This window comes from Neophocaena asiaeorientalis, unplaced genomic scaffold (genome assembly GCF_003031525.2).
Source record: "Neophocaena asiaeorientalis asiaeorientalis breed wild unplaced genomic scaffold, Neophocaena_asiaeorientalis_V1.1 scaffold134, whole genome shotgun sequence".
NCBI lineage: Eukaryota > Metazoa > Chordata > Mammalia > Artiodactyla > Phocoenidae > Neophocaena > Neophocaena asiaeorientalis.
In genome coordinates, this window is record NW_020185339.1 from 23,867,298 (window position 1) to 23,888,214 (window position 20,917).

Below are 20,917 nucleotides of genomic sequence, written 5' to 3' on the forward strand. Positions count from 1 at the left end.
GCTTTCTCTAGTTGCGGCAAGCAAGGGCTACTCTTCGTTGCTGTGCACAGGCTTCTCATTGCAGTGGCTTCTCCTGTTGCAGAGCACAGGCTCTAGGCACACAGGCTTCAGTAGTTGTGGCGCACGGGCTTAGTTGCTCCACAGCATGTGGGATCTTCTCGAACCCATGTCCCCTGCATTGGCAGGCGGATTCTTAACCACTGTGCCACCAGGGAAGTCCCTCTAATTACTTTTTATCACTGAATAAAATTCCAAAATTCCATTGTATGGGTATATATAATATTTTATTTATCCTTTCATCAGCTGATGGATATTTGGGTTGTTTCCACCTTTCGGCTATTATGAATAATGCTGCTATGAACAATGATGTATACAGGCTTTTGTGTGGACGTGTTTTAATTTCTCTTGGGTATATACCTAGGAGTGTGTTTAACCTTTTAAGGAACCGCCTAACTGTTTTTCAAAGCAGCTGCACCATTTTATATTCCCATCAGCAGTGTATAAGGGTCCAATTACACCACACATTATTATCTGTGTTTTTGATTACAGCCATCCTTGTGGGTGTGAAGTGGTATCTCACTGTGGTTTTGACTCCTTGATGGCTAATGATGCTGAACATCTTTTCATGGCTATTTGTAGATCTTCTCTGGAGAAATATCTATTCAGACCTTTTACCCATTTTTTAAATTGGGTTCTGCTCTTCATCTTAATCAAAGTTCTTAAAAGATTAGTCTATATATACCATCTATACTTCCTTACCTTCTTTCACTCAACAACCCACTCCAACCCTGCTTTTGCTCCCCCGCTCTGAAATTGCATGTCAAAGTCACCAACCACCTCTACACTGACAAAATCAATGACTATTCATCAGCCTTCATCTTCCAGGATTAATTCTATGGTTTGCACATCTGCATTTTAATTCCAGCTGACTTTTTTTTTTTTTGGCCGTACCGCGTGGAACGTGGGATCTTAGTTCCCCGATCAGGAATCGAACCCATGTCCCCTGCATTGGAAACACAGTCTTAACCACTGGACCACCAGGGAAGTCCCTGACTTCCTATTCTAATCTATATTTTATTTTGTCCTGTTCTTTTCTATATTTTTCTGTTTTATTATACAGCATATTTTCTTATGGGATGAGAAATGTAAACCAACAACCAAAGGTTATATCCAGAGAACTGCAGGTAACACAACTGGCTAGAGCAGAGTCAATGTGATGAAATCATACAGGAGAGGTGGGGAAGATAAGGAAAGGCTGGATAAACAGTGGGTATTGGGCTAAGGATTTGGACTTTGTTTAGCAGGTAATACATAGCCATTAAAGGTTTGTATATAAGAAATGCTCAGCACTAAACTGCTGGAATGTTGGAAGATTATTCTGGTAGCAGGTATAAAATTACTTGGAGTCAAGGGGTAGGGAGTGGAGAAATAGGAGACAAGGAGATCATGCGGAATGTTTATTGCTGTGGAAATGAGGGCATAAGTTAGTGTAGTAGAGCTAAAAAAAAAAAAAAAAGGAGGAATCAAAGACATTACTACTAAACTTTAACCGAGTTAACTTTATTACTGATAACAGAACTGTTAGCTGCCCCCAGTCAAGAGATGTTAGACTTTTAAAAGTTCTACTAAATTTGATTTGATGGAAACTAGATGAAAATGTAGTAAACACAGAAAAATTCTCTCTCCCTGTTAGAAGTATAAACAATTCTAGTCTTGCTTCCTACTTTCTTCTCTCCTGAGTAAATTCTTCCAAAAATTTCAGGTAACTCAAACTTCTTAAAGAGTGAAAGTCTGGCAGTGCCTACCAGTCAGTTCTACTCTCATTGCCTCCACTCCCCACAACTTCCAGCCCCAATATGGTCTTCAATATGTTAAAATCAAGAAGAAATAGAAATTTATGCAAAATAGGTTGGGGAAGGCAAATTATCCCAAGTTAAACACAGTCCCTTTTCTTTTTTTCCAAAGGGAATGGTTGCTGATGCTCTGAGGAGTTAACTTATAATAACACATGCCAGGAAGATGATGTCAGGGAAGGCGTGGTTAGGTTCTTTACAAGTCTGAAATTCCTTTAGTCCCAAACACTTCCTCTTTCAATCTCACCTATACTCAAATCTCTCTACTGAGGCAACTCTTTCAAAAGTTGAAGGAAGTGTTGAGACCCTAGAACTCTGATCTTTTTTTTTTTTAAGAACAAAGAATAATTGAAGGCCATTAAAATAGATGTGTTTTTTTTTCATGTACCATAATTTTGCAGAATCTCTCTTTGAAATCCACATTTTCCCCCTTCTGTGACTATTTTAATTCCAAAGAAAGGAAAGGATATTCAACACTACATCCTGAGAAAGAATGTGCCTTTATCAGGCATTATATATTTGCTGATTGTATGCCTATATTTACAACAACCAAAAAAGAATAAGAAAACTATAATCGTCCTGGGCTCCTCAGTTAACAACTTTCCTGATAAAGTATACAAATATGTTTCAAAATAAAACAATCCTACTTTTCTTTCTTGCCATATCGCAGGGCTTGCAGAATCTTAGTTCCCTGACCAGGGACTGAACCCCTGGCCATGGCAGTGAAAGCGCCAAGTCCTAACCACTGGACTGCCAGGGAAGTCCCCAGACAATCCTACTTTTTATTTTTATTATTATTATTATTTTTTTTTGTGGTACACGGGCCTCTCACTGTTGTGGCCTCTCCCGTTGTGGAGCACAGGCTCCGGACGCACAGCCTCAGCGGCCATGGCTCACGGGCCTAGCCGCTCCACGGCATGTGGGATCTTCCCGGACCGGGGCATGAACCCGTGTCCCCTGCATTGGCAGGCGGACTCTTAACCACTGCACCACCAGGGAAGCCCCAATCCTACTTTTTAAAGACAAGTAGGACTTCCCTGGTGGCGCAGTGGTTAAGAATCTGCCTGTCAATGCAGGGGACACGGGTTCAAGCCCTGGTCCGGAAAGATCCCACATGCCGCAGGGCAACTAAACCTGTGTGTCACAACTACTGAGCCCACGTGCCACAACTATTTAAGCCCGTGGGCCTAGAGCCCGTGCTCCATGACAAGAGAAGCCACCTCAGTGAGAAGCCTGTGCACACAACCAAGAGTAGCCCCTGCTCTCTGCAACTAGAGAAAGCCTGCACACAGCAACGAAGACCCAATGCAGACATAAATAAATAAATAAATAAATAATAAAGACAAGTAAATAAAACTAATGAAGTCACAACAGTAATGTACAAATGTCTTTTCAAACTGAGCTCACTGGAAATTATTTTTATTCCACCAACCAGAAGTGATGACTACAGTAAATTATGATGTAAAAATGTTCCTTAAAGAAGGCAGATCTCTGCAAATCTATTATTTCCAGATTCTGGTATAACAAAATGATGGACAATAAAAGCACATATTTATGTGTACTTTTTCAGAAGTTAAGAATTTTGTTTTTTATTTCAGTGTTTTAAATGTTCCAGACAGGTCTAAGAACTTTTTTACATAGACTTGTCCTACTTGAGAAACTGAGCAAATAAGCCAATGTCAAAATTAAAACTTTACTTTGTCATAGAAGAAAGTCTGGTAGAATAGATAGAGCAAACTGCTACTAGTTATTTCCCTTAAGGAGTGGGATTTAGGTAAGGAACTTCAGGACATGAAGGGAAGACCTGACTTTTTATTTTACATGCCTCTTTATGCTTAAATTTTAAAAATAGACATGTCTTACATTTATTACTATAAACTAATAAGTTATTTTAAAAATTTAATTTTCAGTATAAAAATGCACAAATTACATGAGCAAATTCACTCGAACCATTCTTCCCAAAAAATGAATGAACACATTAGGCCATACATATAAACAGAAAGACAAAGAGCAGTGTAGTAATCAATTAGTTTAAATATACCCAACACCCACAAACCTATATATACACACAAGGAGTCATCGATATAGTCACAAAGTGATGTTATCATAGCAGTGACCTGTAAGAACTCAAAGAATACTTGACAAATACACTAGTAAGTATGTATCTACCCTTACCCCAGGTTTCCTAATGTGTTTCTCAAACCTTATGAGTTATCAGAAAGAGATATGAGATTTGAATCCCAGTCCACAATCATACCTCTTGTCCCCTACACTATCCTAGATTTAGAAGCTGGTTAAATGTTTCCTATACAACAAGCGGGAAAGGGAGTGGAGAGCTAAGAAAAGAGAATATTTTAGATAGCATCAAATACATGAAGCCACTAATAGGGAAAAAACCAATTTCTGGAATTCATTTTACTGTATTTTAATGGGTAACCTGATAGACTTGGAGGGAAAAAATTAGGAAGGAGATTTCATACAGTAGTATACAAGATATGAAAAGAATAAAGACAGATTAGATATCTATCAAAATCATATTGATTTATGTGTGTGTGTGTCTGTACATATATATATACATATAAAATTGATAACAAATATGAACCCATATTTCTTAAGGATGTAACAGAATGAATACCACATAAACTAACACCCATAAACTAACACCCATAAACTAACACTAGGTGTTTTGGGTCTAAACATTTACCAATGCCTTGATCAGATACTTTGTTCACCTATAACAGTCTCCCTAGGTGTATAAGAAAGCATCAGGAATTCTTACCCACTGTCCAACAATCCATCAAATGAGTAAAAGATCCTTAAATGTCTAAGGCACCTTTTTTCTTCAAAGAACAGCTATAGGGCTTCCCTGGTGGCTCAGTGGTTGAGAGTCTGCCTGCCGATGCAGGGGACACGGGTTCGTGCCCCGGTCTGGGAAGATACCACATGCCGCGGAGCGGCTGGGCCCATGAGCCATGGCCGCTGAGCCTGTGCGTCCGGAGCCTGTGCTCCGCAACGGGAGAGGCCACAACAGTGAGAGGCCCGCGTACCGCAAAAAAAAAAAAAAGAACTATAAAATCAAGAGACGGGGTAAATGGTCTTTCTGCTACAGCATACAGTTCCTCCTAATCAGCACGGTGTGCACTGAAATGCCAAGAAACTGCCCAAGATATTCCCTGGCAATTGTGGGGATGACTGTACACCTCTCCCCAGACTGCCCCTGTGCCCAAGCATAGACTCCAGATATCTCTGCTGAGCCTGGCTATCTGCAGAGCAGAAAGGCCCAGCTCAGCAGCAGACCCCAAAGAATCACAGAACTTTCTGCCTTAATTCCCAAGGTACATCTTCTCTTAAAACTCCTTCCCTACAGGCTGGGTGGGGTAGGGTCTTTATCAAAGCTAGAAGAGTAGACTCAGTCCTCAGATGAAGCTGTTGTGATTTCACTGACTGTATTCAGCTACCTGATAATGCTGGAGGAATGGTAGGAAGGAAGGTGGGCTGGGGGGAGAATGCAAACAGTTAACCAAAATGACAAAATAACCTTGGAGGTGGTAGGCTGGGGGCCAGGGTTTGAGGTGACATATTTTCCCTGTGAAAATTGGATACATCAGCAGGAAGTCAAACTAACTTCCTTTCACAAAGATACAAACTTGCAAAGCTTAATTTGTTTTTAATTCCACTGCCTTCAGGCCTCACATCAGGGACTATAAATTCCTAAAACTTCAGAACCAGGTGAGAAAAGATGCCAAAAAGTGATGGAAAAAGAGAGGCGCTGAGAAGAGAGGAATCCCGTTCCCCTCTTAAGGAGAATGTTAAAGCCAAGGGCACTCCCGATCCCCAGAAAAGGAAGTAGCTGGATTCCAAAAAAGCACTTTTCCCTACCTTCTTGTTGTTTTTGTTATAGCCAAAAGTCGAAATCCCAGGCCTGGAAGTCACTGATAGCAGCATTTTCTCTTTAATGTTAGGAAGCTAAGAGACAGAAGAGGGGAAGAAGGAGAGGGAAAGGGAGAGGAAAGAGAGAGAGGGAGAGGGAGGGAAGGAGGGAGGGAGGAAGAGAAGGGAGAGGGAGAAAGGAGGGGGAGGAGAAAGGGGGAGAGAAGGAGGGGGGGAGTAAAGAATGAGCTAGGGCTGCTTGTTTACGTCACTGATAGAACTTAACCCCGAGTCTGAGTGAGGCTCTTCCACTGGGTCCTAATGCCCAAGATGTTTTTTTTTGGTTTTTTGTTTTCCCCCACAGGCTTAGCAGTTAAAGCAAAAGAAAAGTTCTTAGGTCTACCCCTTTCAACTCCATCACCTTTCCTATATGAACAAGTTCAGGATCCCATGAAAAAATGAGGATATTTTCTCCTTAGATCTCAGCTATAAGAAGATTCCAATCTTGATTTTAAAGGGGCCACTGGGACACTGCTTTGGAGAACATGTGAAGAAAATCACAGTACTGAAAAAGAATATGTGAGGTGAGCTCAGGACTTACCCCCCACTTTATATTTAGAGCGACCTTAACACACAAAGAAAGAACAAACAGAAGAGCTCACCAAAGAGCAGAGACAAGCAAAACAGAGGATGGGAAATAAATAGTTTCAGATCCTTGGATAGTTTTACTCCTCTTAGGTTATGCTGATGGGCTGATGCCTCTTAATCCTTTTCAGATTCTCCCAGCTATGACTTACTACTTGAGAAGGAATTTTCAAACTGGACTATGTCATGAAACTTGGTGCCTAGTGCTTTCTTTTTTCTTTCCCCCAGCTTTATTGAGATATAATTGCCTAGTGATTTCTTCAATTGTAAGCTATCTTATTTGAATCTTTATCCCACTATTTCCTAGTCTTCAAGGTCTATGAAGCTGAACAATTAGTTACTCACCCAACCTGAAATTTATGCCCAAGCTGAAGTTCACAGAGTTGGGATGTCTGCTTCAAGCTGTCTGTGAACTGTAGAAAAAAATAAATAAATAACTATTTTAAAAACATATGCTTCACAGAGAAGAAAAATACAAAGTTCTTAGGAAAGAAGAACATTAATTTAGAGTCAAGAATTGAACACAGTTGCAACACTCACCTCTAATACTTTCAAAGGAATGTCCTGTAGAAGGTACCTTAACAATAAAAGAAACTTGTTGGAAAACAAAAATTTAAGAATGATACCCAGTAATTTACCAATCTAGTCCAAGTAGAACAGGGATATAGAATGAAAGCCTTCAAATCACTTCTTAAGGCCCCCTCAGAGCCATAGTGGATATTCTAAGTAATAAATTAACCCTGTCTGCTTTGCCACAAAAAACATTAAGCTCAAACCGTCCCTTAAATGAAGTCCCAGTCTCTATTCTAGCTTTCCTGTCACCTTTTTGCTATAATAATGGGACAGACAGTACCAACAGTCTGCAGAGTAAATACACACATACCATACCCCCAATCTCTAACTTTCATTTCCAATAGGACAGGAAGTTCCTGCTCAGCTCAAGGGACACAGGAAGGGTGGGAACAGCCTCAATGTGGGAACTGCAACTGAGATTGGAAGCACAGCAGCCAAACGCAGTCAATAAATCAATAAAGGCATCTCTCAGTGATACCATATTTTTTTAAAGTCCCTTTTCTGCCCTCAGAGATTCTCACTCATGATATGCCAAGTTATCATTGCCATTTAGGTCCTTGGTTGATGTCTTCTCCCTTAGCCTAGCAATGTGGTAAAAACCCTTCATTTTTAAGGCCTCGTTTATAATGGGATTTATAATAGCAGTCAATCTAATTTAATTTTTTAAAACTTCTAATATTCTCAACGTGTTGTGTTCTCTTACTGCATTCCTTAATGCTCAATGATATCTTAGAATTTAAAATAGTTAAAACCGTAAGTTTTAGAGAGAAGCAGACATGAGTTCAAATCCTGACACCACTGTTAGTTACTGTTTATGTAACTTTAGGCCAAGTTACTTAACATCTCTAATTTACTCATTTCCAAAATGGAGATAATACCTACTTCATTTGCCTTTAGAATCAAATCTAAGTTCTGGTTTGGTCCTGTCACTCACAAGCTGAGTGACACTGGGAAAATTACCTCACGTCTGAACCTTCTCTCCTCTGTAAAATATACAAAATAAACAGTCTCTGCTTCCTAAATTGTAGTGAAATGAAATAAGGCAATGTATATAAAGCCCTTAGGCAGGTATCTGGCACTTGGTACACATTCAACAGATGTTAGCTCCATTTTGATTAATTACCCTACTGTCTCCCAGTGTATCCCTCTGGGTATTGTATAACCCAGATTTTATGATCTGAAGTGAACATTTCCAAAAACTAGTATCTTAGTTACATTCAAAAGATCATACTAGGACTAGGCAGGCTAAACTATGTAAGTGGAAGTACTGAATAAGAAATTTCAGGAATCACCCAATCCAATTTCATTTCTCTGCCTTCTAGAAGCAAACAATCCGATTATTTGGAAATTCTTTTCATAACTCCCAATCTCTTGGAAATTGGTGGATCGTCTCTTATCTCTAGGAAAAAAAGGAAACAAAATAGTACAGAATCAAAGTACACTAGACAAGACATCCCAGCTCCCATTTCTCTAGAGTCCTACTACTCTAAGAAATTGAAATAGATCTAGAAAAAGTAGAAAGTATCAGAAGAGAGATAAAGAAGGATCCAACTGGGACTTCCCTGGTGGCGCAGTGGTTAAGAATTCACCTGCCAATGCAGAGGACATGAGTTCGAGCCCTGGTCCGGGAAGATCCCACATGCCGTGGAGCAACTAAACTCGCATGCCACAACTACTGAACCTGTGCTCTAGAGCCCACGAGGCACAACTACTGAGCCCACGTGCCACAACTACTGAAGCTCGCATGCCTAGAGCCCGTGCCCCACAACAAGAGAAGCCACTGCAATGAGAAGCCCGCGCACCACAACGAAGAGTAGCCCCCGCTCGCCACAACTAGAGAAAGCCCGCGCGCAGCAACGAAGACCCAACGCAGCCATAAATAAATAAATAAATTTATTTTTTAAAAAAATGAAGGATCCAATTAAATAAATTCTATTTTATAAATTCTATATAAATAAATTCCATATGTATTTACTAATACAAAAACCTGTATGTTTATACTCTGATTATAAGTTTAGGGCCATAAAAGTAAAATGACCCAGATTGGTGAACTGATGTCAAAGGTCAGTTATGTCAAAGAGCACCAATAGGACTGGAAACTACATCCTTTACTCTGGTAAGTATATTTTTAAAGGAGGCGATGGAATCTTGTGGAAGTTGACAGAGAAGGTAAAGGAGTTCTGTGGTTATATTCAGGAAGTATATAAGAAGAGGAAGAATCCTATTTCTTCCAGTGTGCTTACTTTGATCACCGCCCCCCATCTGCTTTGCCCATTATATTGCTTACATTTTTCCAGATTTAGTCAATGCCTCTCAAATTCTTGGTTCTCTTGAGCCCAGCACCCAAAAGTTGTTTTGAGGGGAAAAAGTAAAATAAGTTATTTGGAACATCTCTTGGACAGAGACATTTATACCTCGGATCCAATATAGACTGGTTTGTGATTTCTCCAGAAAAACTGTAACAGGGAAGAACAAATCTGACTCCATGTTGGACCTGTTTCTTTTACTTTAACCTTTGTATTCTATTGCTTTTGCTACAAGTTAAGAATGTTGCCTATAGCCTGAAATATACAGGATAGCCCATTCTCAAGGCTCTGACCTTTAAAGGTATAAAACTTTTCCATTCCTACAGAGATAAAAAGTTGCAGAACAGAGAATAACATTTGTCATGCTGGAGTTTTACAGGAACAATATGACCTGACCTATCTGGACAGTTGCAAGAACAAAGGATTCTGACACGAAGAAGTTTGCAGCAACCAACCACACCCCCTCCCCTTTTAGTAAAAAAGAAGCCTAAATTCCAACTTGGGTAAGATGGTTCTTTAGGACACTAGTCCACCACTTCTCGGTCTGCTGGCTTTCCAAATAAAGTCACTATTCTTTGCCCCAACAACTTGTCTCTCAGTTTACTGGCCTGTCCTTCGGCAAGCAGCACGAGCTTGGACTTGGTAACAAAACAACACTTTTAAGTATGTGTCTCAGGTAGAGAGCAGCTGGGGTCAGATCAACCCTGACTTGTACGTTGAAAGATGACTGCATGCAACTATTGGGCCCTCCACATCAGAGTGGAGAACTCAAAGAATGTATTACCTGCAGATATGCCAGACCCTAGCTATAGGACTAGAGCCAGGCTGATGTATCACATGTGTCTGCCAGCAGTGAGACAGGACGAAGTTTGTTAGTGGAGCTCTGAATATGGTTCAGAGACCTGAATAAATATATTAGGGCCAAGGGTTTTTTTTTCCCCAGCTATTCATATTCTCTGTGGGGATTTCCCTGGCAGTCCAGTGGTTAAGACTCCACGCTCCCACTGCAGGGCATGTGGGTTTGATCCCTGGTCAGGGAACTAAGATCGTGGCCAAAAAATATACATATATATATTTCAAATAAATATATAATATAAATTTATATAAATATGTTTTAAATATATATATATATATATATATACTCTGTGGATTATCTTTCCTCCCACTGATTAACTTTTGTGCCCAAAAGTCTAGGTCATGAAAAAAAGACCAAAAAGTTCAATTTATTTAATGGTAAAGAGATGAGGTAATGCCTTAAGAAGAAGTGAAAAAAAAAAAAGTTTAACACATCAGCTTCCTTAAGTAGGAAAATTTAAGGATCTGAATCAAACAACTAGAAAAGCTTAGCCCTGTCCCCTTCGAATATAGGATGGAATGACAAAATTGGTCTAAAACTAGAAACTGGGAAAGTTTGGCCTCTCGACTCCTTGACTTAACTCATTGGAAAACAGGGGAAAAGACAGGCAACTCTGAAGAATTATTTATCTCATACCCTGGATATCAGTGCTAATAGTATATTCTCCTCTTCTATAACAACAGATATTTCTGGCCAAAACTTACTACAGAGAATATCCTAACAAAATTTTCAAGTAGACTTTTCCTTTGCCAGACACTAAAGAAATAGAGGAATCAAATCTTCTAGAATCACTGGACCAGAAAATTAGTATAATGTAGAAAGAAAAGACTAGACTGGTTTCTATGCATACCCAGCAATGGACTGCATTGATGGGTAATATTATAGTCTCCAAATATATGTTTCCTTTACACTTGAGACATTAATTTTGTTTGGCTTCAGCTATCCCTAAAATAAATAGCTCAGATGATCCCCATAAGCATCCACAACTGAATTGAACAATTAGAACCAAATGAAATGGCTGCTTATGTAGGTTAAATATAAATCTTTTCAAATAGTCAAATACTGGTAATTTCATATGGTTAAATCTAACACTGCAAGAAGGGTGAGACTGTGGAGATGATAATGAGTCAGAATACTGATGAATTGGATAGTTCTTTTCCTTTGTCCTCTCTCATTTTCAGATTGAAAATAAAAAAACCTGGAAAGGTAAGCTCACTTGCATAAGGTCATAGGGGTCAAATATCTGACACCAGAATCCAGACTTTCTGTCTCAATTCAACATTGTTCCCATACCAATCTGATTTGACTGTAAAATTTAGAATTCTGACATATATATCTTTCGGGGTCAGAAATAATAAAGAAATAATCCTAGGATTTCAGAGGTGAAAGTTCAACCATTTTCCTCAAATCAGCTTTTTATCTTAAGTGTTAAATCAGTGATACCTACTATTTTGGCCTATTTTTTTTTTTTTTGCGGTACGCGGGCCTCTCACTGTTGTGGCCTCTCCCGTTGTGGAGCACAGGCTCCGCACGCGCAGGCTCAGCGGCCACGGCTCACAGACCCAGCCGCTCCGCGTCATGGGGGATCTTCCCCGACCAGGGCATGAAGGACTCTCAACCACTGCACCACCAGGGAAGTCCCAATTTCTTTTAATATCTCCAATGGGAAAGTGAATCTCAATGAACATTAAGAGAACACTGCCACCGCCTGGATAATATAGGTCATGCACCCTTTAGCAAATACCAGGAAGAGAAAGTACAGAATTTGTATATAGGTAGATCAGAACTTTGAAATTTAAACCCAGCTCTATCATTTGCTGTGTTAAATTGGAAAATCTCAATCTTTTAAAACATCAGTTTCCCCTTCTACAAAATGGGCATAGTATCTGTTCTATTTCTCAGGGATAATCATGATAGTCAAATTAGATAATGACTGTAAAAGTACTTTATTGATTACAAAGCATTTTCCAAGTGTGAGACCACAGGTGATATTTACTATGCCATGTTGAGTGTAACAAATCCATCTTTTTTTTATTGAATATTTTATTAACATAATAGTTGTCTAAACAAATCCATCTTATTCCTTACCGCAAATCTAAGTAAATAACCTTCAGCTTGAGAATCAGATCCAACTCATAAAATTTTAGATGCCTAATGGCAAATTTCTTTCTTTATATGTTAATGTGGACTCACTATCATTAACTTATTGAAATGTGTTGTTGAACAGAAAAATATGTTAAAATTAAAACTACTTGGAGATACCATTTCTCACCTACCAGACTGGCAAAAATCCAAAAGCTTGACAACAAACTGAGTAGTCAAACAAGTGGGAGAGACTGTAGTAAAAAGGCTGTCATATATTGTTTGTGGAAATAGAGAACAGCATAACTCCTTTTGCACTATTTAGCAAAATTACATATCCTTTTACCCTTCAACCTAACAGTTCTACTTCTAGGAATATATTCCAAAGATATAATGGCAAAAATAAGAGAAAACAATATGTACAATGCATATTCAGACCAGTAAGCAAGGAAGCTATCAAAGAATACTGGGGTTGTTTTACTGCACACTTTAAATTCGTAATCTTAAAAAATGAGATTTGAATTTTTATTGAGTACCTTTAAAAAGGTAGCATCAGGGGCTTCCCTGGTGGCGCAGTGGTTGAGAGTCCGCCTGCCGATGCAGGGGACACGGGTTCGTGCCCCGGTCCGGGAAGATCCCACATGCCGCGGAGCGGCTGGGCCCGTGAGCCATGGCTGCTGAGCCTGCGCGTCCAGAGCCTGTGCTCCGCAGCGGGAGAGGCCACAGCAGTGAGAGGCCCGCGTACACCAAAAAAATAAAAATAAAAAAAGGTAGCATCAAAATTATAAAATTAGGGCTTCCCTGGTGGCACAGTGGTTGAGAGTCTGCCTGCCGATGCAGGGTACACGGGTTCGTGCCCCGGTCCGGGAAGATCCCACATGCCGCGGAACGGCTAGGCCCGTGAGCCATGGCCACTGAGCCTGCACATCCGGAGCCTGCACGTCCGGAGCCTGTGCTCTGCAACGGGAAAGGCCGCAAGAGTGAGAGGCCTGTGTACCGCAAAAAAAAAAAAATTATAAAATTAACATCTGTTATGAATCATATCTAAAACTGGGTATAAACAGAAATTTTATTTCCTGATTTAATTTCAGGGGAACTAATGTTTAGGAAAGCTATTAGGTGAATGTTTATTTATTTATTTATTTATTTATTTTAATACAGCAGGTTCTTATTACTCATCCATTTTATACACATCAGTGTATACATGGCAACTCCAATCGCCCAATTCATCACACCATCCCCACCCCACCCGCGGCTTTCCCACCTTGGTGTCCATACATTTGTCCTCTACATCTGTGTCTCAACTTCTGCCCTGCAAATCAGTTCATCTGTACCATTTTTCTAGGTTCCACATATATGCGTTAATATACGATATTTGTTTTCCTCTTTCTGACTTCACTCTGTATGACAGTCTCTAGATCCATCCACGTCTCAACAAATGACCCAGTTTTGTTCCTTTTTATGGATGAGTAATATTCCATTGTATATATGTACCACATCTTCTTTATCCATTTGTCTGTCGATGGGCATTTAGGTTGCTTCCATGACCTGGCTATTGTAAATAGTGCTGCAATGAACATTGGGGTGCATGTGTCTTTTTGAATTATGGTTTTCTCGGGGTATATGCCCAGTAGTGCTATTGCTGGATCATTTGGTAATTCTATTTTTAGTTTTTTAAGGAACCTCCATACTGTTCTCCATAGTGGCTGTATCAATTTACATTCCCACCAACAGCGCAAGAGGGTTCCCTTTTCTCCACAACTATGTGTCTCGGCGTGTTTCTCCTTGGGTTTATCCTGTATGGGACTCTCTGCACTTCCTGGACTTGGGTGGCTATTTCCTTTCCCATGTTAGGGAAGTTTTGTCTATAATCCCTTCAAATATTTTCTCAGGTCCTTTCTCTCTCTTTCCCGCTTCTGGGACCCCTATAATGCGAATGTTGCTGCATTTAATATTGTCCCAGAGGTCTCTTAGGCTGTCTTCATTTCTTTTCATTCTTTTTTCTTTATTCTGTTCTGTAGCAGTGAATTCCACCATTCTGTCTTCCAGGTCACTTATCCGTTCTTCTGCCTCAGTTATTCTGCTATTGATCCCTTCTAGTGTAGTTTTCATGTCAGTTATTGTATTGTTCATCTCTGTTTGTTTGTTCTTTAATTTTTCTAGGTCTTTGTTAAACATTTATTGCATCTTCTCAATCTTTGCCTCCATCCTTTTTTCTGAGGTCCAGGATCATCTTCACTATCATTATTCTGAATTCTTTTTCTGGAAGGTTGCCTATCTCCACTTCATTTAGTTGCTTTTCTGGGGTTTTATCTTGTTCCTTCATCTGGTACATAGCCCTCTGACTTTTCATCTTGTCTATCTTTCTGTGAATGTGGTTTTTGATCCACAGGCTGCAGGATTGTAGTTCTTCTTGATTCTGCTGTCTGCCCTCTGGTGCATCTAGGTGAATGTTTTATAAATTACTGTTCCTAATTTTCGGTCATACTATCTTCTAAGATATGTAACAAACCTAGTACACATTAAAAATCCTATAAGGTCCTAGGTAGTTTTCATTTAATTATTTATTAAAGAAACACTTATTCTCCTATTGTAACAAGTGTGAAGTCTTTCGACTGTTAATAAAAGATCTGTCAACCAACAAAAAAACAAAACAAAACTACTTGGGGTTGTGTCAAAGAATTCAAGAGTCAACTTGAGGGGACTCCCACTGTCCAGAGATGGGACATTTGAGCATCAAAAAGAATAACAACTGCAAAGAATGTAAACATATCATAGTTGTTCAAAATCATAATAATTTTAAAAACTCTGATCACCTTTGGAGGATATTACAGAACCAACCTATTATTCTATAACTTAGCAAATAAAGAGAAACAGATCAAATATACAGCCTACCTTTTCTATATGAACTGTATCCCTGAATGACCAAATAGTTGACGAAGCAAAGTCCTTATTTATAGAAGGATTTAAAATAATAAATAAGGAATGATAGAATAGCACCACTTTGCAACCCCTAGTGAAACTTCATTTGGGTAATGATTATCAAAGGTTATTAAAAATCATTAGGTTAAAAACTGATTGGGTATCATAAGGAAAAAAAACTATATAAATATCCCTTATGAATGTAGATGTAAAAAACCTCAACAAAATTATTAGCAAACCAAGGGACTTCCCTGGTGGCGCAGTGGTTAAGAATCCACCTGCCAATGCAGGGGACACGGGTTCAAGCCCTAGTCCAGGAAGATCCCACATGCCATGGAACAACTAAGCCCTTGTGCCTCAACTACTGAGACTGTGCTCTAGAGTCCGCAAGCCACAACTACCGAGCCCACATGCTACAACTACTGAAGCCTGCATGCCTAGAGCCCATGCTCCGTAACTAGAGAAGCCACAGCAATGAGAAGCCCACTCGCCGCAACTAGAGAAAGCCCACACGCAGCAACAAAGACCCAATAGAGCCAAAAATAAATTAAATAAATAAATTTATTTTAAAAATATTAGCAAACTGAATTCAGGAACATATAAAAAAGGTGTAAACACCATGACCAACTGCAGTTAGTGCCAGGAACCCAAGGCTGGTTAAATGTTCAAAAATCAAGTAATGTAATTTGGCATATTAAAAGAATAAAGGCAAAATCCCCATGATCATCTCAGTAAATGCAGAACTAGCATTTGACAAAATCTGATACTCATTCATGATAAAATCTCCTAGCTAATAATAGGAGGAAATTTCCTCATTTTGATAGATAAAAAAGTTATAAAAACCCTACAGCTAACTTCATCCCTAACACTAAAAGGCTGAATGCATTCTCTGTAAAATCAGGAACAAGGCAAAGGTGTCTGCTCTCACCATGTCTATTCAACATTATGCTGGAAGTTCTAGACAATGCCCTAAGAAAAAGCAGACAAACAACAAAAACATATAGCTTAAAGGAATCCAGATTGGAAAGGAAGAAATAAAACTGTCCTTATTCAAGACATGACAGTCTATGTAGAAAATCCTAAGGAACCCAAAATAAAACTACTAGAATTAGTAAATGAGTCCAGGGAGGTCACAGGATACAAGATCAATATATAAAAATCAACTATATTTCTATACACTGGCAATTAACAGACTGAAATGAAATTAAGAAAATTCCATTCATAATAATATGAAAAGGAATTAAATACGAATAAATTTAACAAAACAAATGTAAAATTTATACACCAAAAAGTATAAAACATTGCTGAGAGAAATTAAAGAAGTAATTGTTAAGATGGTAATTTCCCCCAAATTGATATATAGTTTCAATGCAATTCCTCTCAAAATCCTAGTAGGGTTCTTTGTAGAAGTTGATAAGCTGATGAAAGTGCAAAAGACCTAGGAGAACCAAAACAATTTTGAAAAAGAACAATTGAAAGATTTACACTAACTGTAATTGATTTCAAAGCTTACGAGAAAGCTAAAGTACTCAAGAGAATGTGGTATTATTATAAAGATAGGAATGTAGATCAATGGAACAGAATTGTGAGACCAGAAAGAAACCCTTATATTAATGGTCAACTGATTTTCAACAAAGGTGTCAAGACAATTCAATGAGGAAAGAATTTTTCCACAAATAGTGCTGGAATAATTGGATATCCACATGCAAAAAAGAAAAACTTAGACCCTTACCTCATACCATACACAAAAATTAATTCAAAATGGATCACAGAATTAAATGAAAAAGCTTAAAACTATAGTCTTCTAGAAGAAAACAGGAGAAAATGTTCATGACTCTGGGCTAGCAGAATTCCCAGAGACAACATCAAAAGCATGAGGCATAAAAGAAAAATATGATAAATTAGACTTCAATAAAATTTAAAACTTTTGACTTTTAAGAGATACAATTAAGAAAATGAAAAAACAAGCCGCTGGCTGGAAGAAAATATTGCAAATCACATATCTGATAAAAGACTTGTATCTAGAATATACAAAGAACTCTTATAACTCAATAATAAGGCAATAACCCAATTTTAAAATGTACAAAAGACTTGAATAGACACTTCACCAAAGACACCCAAATGACTAATAAGCACATAAAAAGCTGTTCAGAATCATTGGGTTTTAGGGAAATGCAAATTAAAACCACAATGAGATACTACTATATGCCCATTAGAATGGCTATAATAAAAAAGACAGACAATAGTAAATGTTGATGAGGATGTAGAGAAACCAAAACTCTCATACATTGCTGGTGGGAATTTAAAATGGTATGCCACTTTGGAAAACTGGCAGTTTCTTAAAAAGTTAATCATATCTTTACCACATAGCTTTATAAAGTTTTGATATCCTGTAGAGAAGTCCAGACCCTTCTTCACTCTTTTACAAAATTATCTTGGCTTCTGTTTTGTCTTCTACTATCAATAAAATTTTAGGATTCATGAAAAATCTGTGCAAAACCCTGTTGAGATTTTAATTGGAATTGTATTAAGTTTATAAGTTACTTTGGGGAGAGCCTCCATATTTTTGATTGTTTCCCTCCATTTAACAGAGTATATTAGTTGTCTATTGCTGCATAAAATATTATCATAAACTTAGTAGTATACAACAACACATATTTATTATCTCACAGTTTCTATGGGTCAGTTGTCTGGGCATGGCTTAGCTAGGCTACAGTCAGCATTGGCCAGGGCTGAGTTCTAATCTAAGGCTCAAGTTGGGAAGGATCCACTTCTGTCACATGATTTTTGGCAGCATTCAGCTCCTTGCAGGCTGTTGGATGAGGGCCTCAATTTCTTGCTGCGTGTTGGCTAGGGGCTGCCTTCAGTTCCTTATCATGTGGCCTTCTCCTTAGGACAGCTCACAAAATGGCAGTTTGCTTCTTGAATGCCAAAAAGGGAGAGTAACTTTTGCCAGATTTTATTTCTTAAAAGCAAATCAGGGCTTCCCTGGTGGCACAGTGGTTGAGAATCTGCCTGTTAATGCAGGGGACACGGGTTCGAGCACTGGTCTGGGAGGATCCCACATGCCGCGGAGCAACTAGGCCCGTGAGCCACAACTACTGAGCCTGCGTGTCTGGAGCCTGTGCTCCGCAACAAGAGAGGCCACGATAGTGAGAGGCCCGTGTACCGCGATGAAGAGTGGCCCCCGCTTGCCACAACTAGGGAAAGCCCTTGCACAGAAACGAAGACCCAACACAGCAAAAATAAATAAAAATAAATTAAAAAAAGCAAATCACAGCTCCCATTCATACTCAAGAGGAAGGGTTTACACAAGGCATGAATATCAGGAGGCGGGGATCATGGGAGCCAGCTTAGAATTTGCAATATACGGTATATCTTTCCATTAACTAATTTCTCCCTAAAATTCTTACGCACCCTATAATAGGTTTATTCATGTGCACTTCTCAGTTTGTAATGCCATAAGAAATAGGTATAATTATTACTTCAATATAGGAATTCTGGATACTGATCTTTTATCTAGCAACCTTGTTTAACTATCTTAGCCCCAACAATTTACCTGTCACTTGGATTTTCCTCATAAATATCACTTGTGAATAATGACAATTTTGTATCTTTTCTTGTAACCTTTATATCTTTTGTTTATTTTTCTTGTCTTACTGGACAATAATAAGACCTCCAATAAAATATTTAACAGAAGTTGTGATACCAGGCCTGTTACCTGAAAAACCCTTTGTCAGGTTTATCAGGATATTCCTTTCCTTGTCTAGTTTGCTAAGAACTTTGAAGATGAATAGGTATTTAATTTTATCAAATACTTCTTCTGCAGTGACCAGGAGGATCAAATAGATTTTCTCTCTTAATCTGTTGATTTGGTAATTATGCACATTTTCTAATGTTAACCATTCTAGCATCCTTGAGATAAAAATTCCTTGATCATAAAATGTATGTTTTATGATTTTTGCACCTATGTCTTTATAATTATCTTTCCTAAACTGTCCTTGTCTGGTTTTGGTTTTAAAATATACAGTAATTTAACAAAACAAGTTGTAAAGTTTTTCTTCTTTTTCTATTTCATGGAACAAAGTGCATAAGATTGGGATTATCTGTCCATTGAAAGTTTCACAGCACTCCCACATAAAACTATCTGTACTTTTTTTTCTGCGTAAATGTTTAAACTACAAACTTCTCATCTCAAACAGGCTCTTAGATATTTCCCAACATTCCTACAAGATTCTAGTTAGTGCCTTCTCTTACTTCTACAAAAGCTATTCTAAATATTTACCATTCTCAAGCTTTCTACCTCACTTTTTCTCCCTATAATCTTAGCATATAATATTCACCTGCTATCTTCAACCTTTTCATCTCTACTGGCTTTCCTCCTCAGCATACTGAGATGATGATTTTCTTAAAAAGACAAAACAAACATGCAAAACAAACAAAATCCCCTTCCCTGAACTATAGATTCTTCTCTAGCTATTCTTGTTCTTTTAATTTTCCCCATAGTCAAGAGTAATCTGGACTTCCCTGGTGGCACAGTGGTTAAGAATCTGCCTGCCAATGCAGGGGACACGGGTTTGACCCCTGGCCCGGGAAGATCCCACATGCCACGGAGCAACTAAGCCCATGTGCCACAACTACTGAGCCTGTGCTCTAGAGCCCACAAACCACAACTACTGAGCCCGTGTGCCACAACTACTAAAGCCCATGCACCCAGAGCCCGTGCTCCGCTACGAGAAGCCACCGCAGTGAGAGGTCCGCGCACTGCAGTGAAGAGTAGCCTCCACTCGTCATAACTAGAGAAAGCCTGCGCACAGCAACAAGGACCCAACGCAGCAAAAATAAAAAATTATAAAATGAATAAATAAATCTTTTTTTTAAAAAAAGAGTAATCTACATTTGCTAAGTGTCCTCATCTCTCATTTGTTTTTTTCCCCATTCATTTTTCTCTATATTTTAAGTTATGTTAGATTTGGGAAATCATCAATGGGTTCCATAAAAACACAACATAAAAAAAAAAAAAAAAAAAAAAAAAAAAAAAAAAAAAACCAGATTTGCATTTCTGAAAGATCACTTGTGGCTATGCTGTTAAGAATAGAAGTGAGTGAAACTGATGGGAGGGAGAACTAAATTATGAAGCTTAACTAGAATAGTAAGAATGGGGAGAAGTAGATGGATTTGAGACCTATTACAGGATCTGAAGGATGAGGAAATCAAAGATTACACGTGATTCCAGCTGAATAATGGATTTTGATATTCATTGAATAGAAAATACAGATGAAGAAATCTGACTACGTAAAGATAAAAAATTCCTACATGGCAAAACTGCAAAAGGAAAACCAAAAGTCAAATGATAAACTGGGAGGAGGAGGAATGTATGCAACTCATTTCACAAAAGGCTAATATCCAACAAAAACATAGGAAAATACATGAATAATTCATAAAAACGGAAACACAAATGGTTCTTAAACACATAAAAAGATGCTCAACCTCACTGGTAATTTTTTAAAAGTAAAATAAAAACAACACTAAAAAAAAAAACAAACACTGAGATAGCATTTTATACCTATTGGAAAAACAAACATTAAAAAACAAAGTGATCATGAACTGAGGTAAGGGTGGAAAAAGAAGTACTCTTCTGATTGTTGGTGAGACTGGAAAATGGTATGACCAATATGGAAGGCAATATGGCAACATCTATCAAAATTACAAATGTATATACCTTTTTTTTTTTTAATAAATTTATTTATTTATTTTTGGCTGCGTTGGGTCTTCGTTGTTGCATGCGGGCTCTTGGACTCAGCAATTCT

General features: G+C 38.4%; 1 protein-coding gene across 3 annotated transcripts in view; it reads right to left on the minus strand.

The window, feature by feature from the left end:
• RBMS2 (RNA binding motif single stranded interacting protein 2) overlaps positions 1-7,000 on the minus strand; it is a 61,513-nt gene extending 54,513 nt beyond the window's left edge. Inside the window, exons 1-2 of one of the 3 annotated variants that reach the window (XM_024736762.1) lie at positions 6,909-7,000; positions 6,714-6,781 (exon numbers count right to left, since the gene is read on the minus strand). Coding sequence is in view for 2 of the 3 variants with exons in the window: in XM_024736760.1 (XP_024592528.1) it covers positions 5,733-5,798 (66 nt within the window). In the remaining variant the exon portion in view is untranslated. Of the gene's footprint in view, positions 1-5,732; positions 5,999-6,713; positions 6,782-6,908 lie in introns of those variants that run through there. The other 2 variants (XM_024736760.1, XM_024736761.1) reach the window with 2 other exon arrangements.
• Between the last annotated feature and the right edge of the window lie 13,917 nt (positions 7,001-20,917).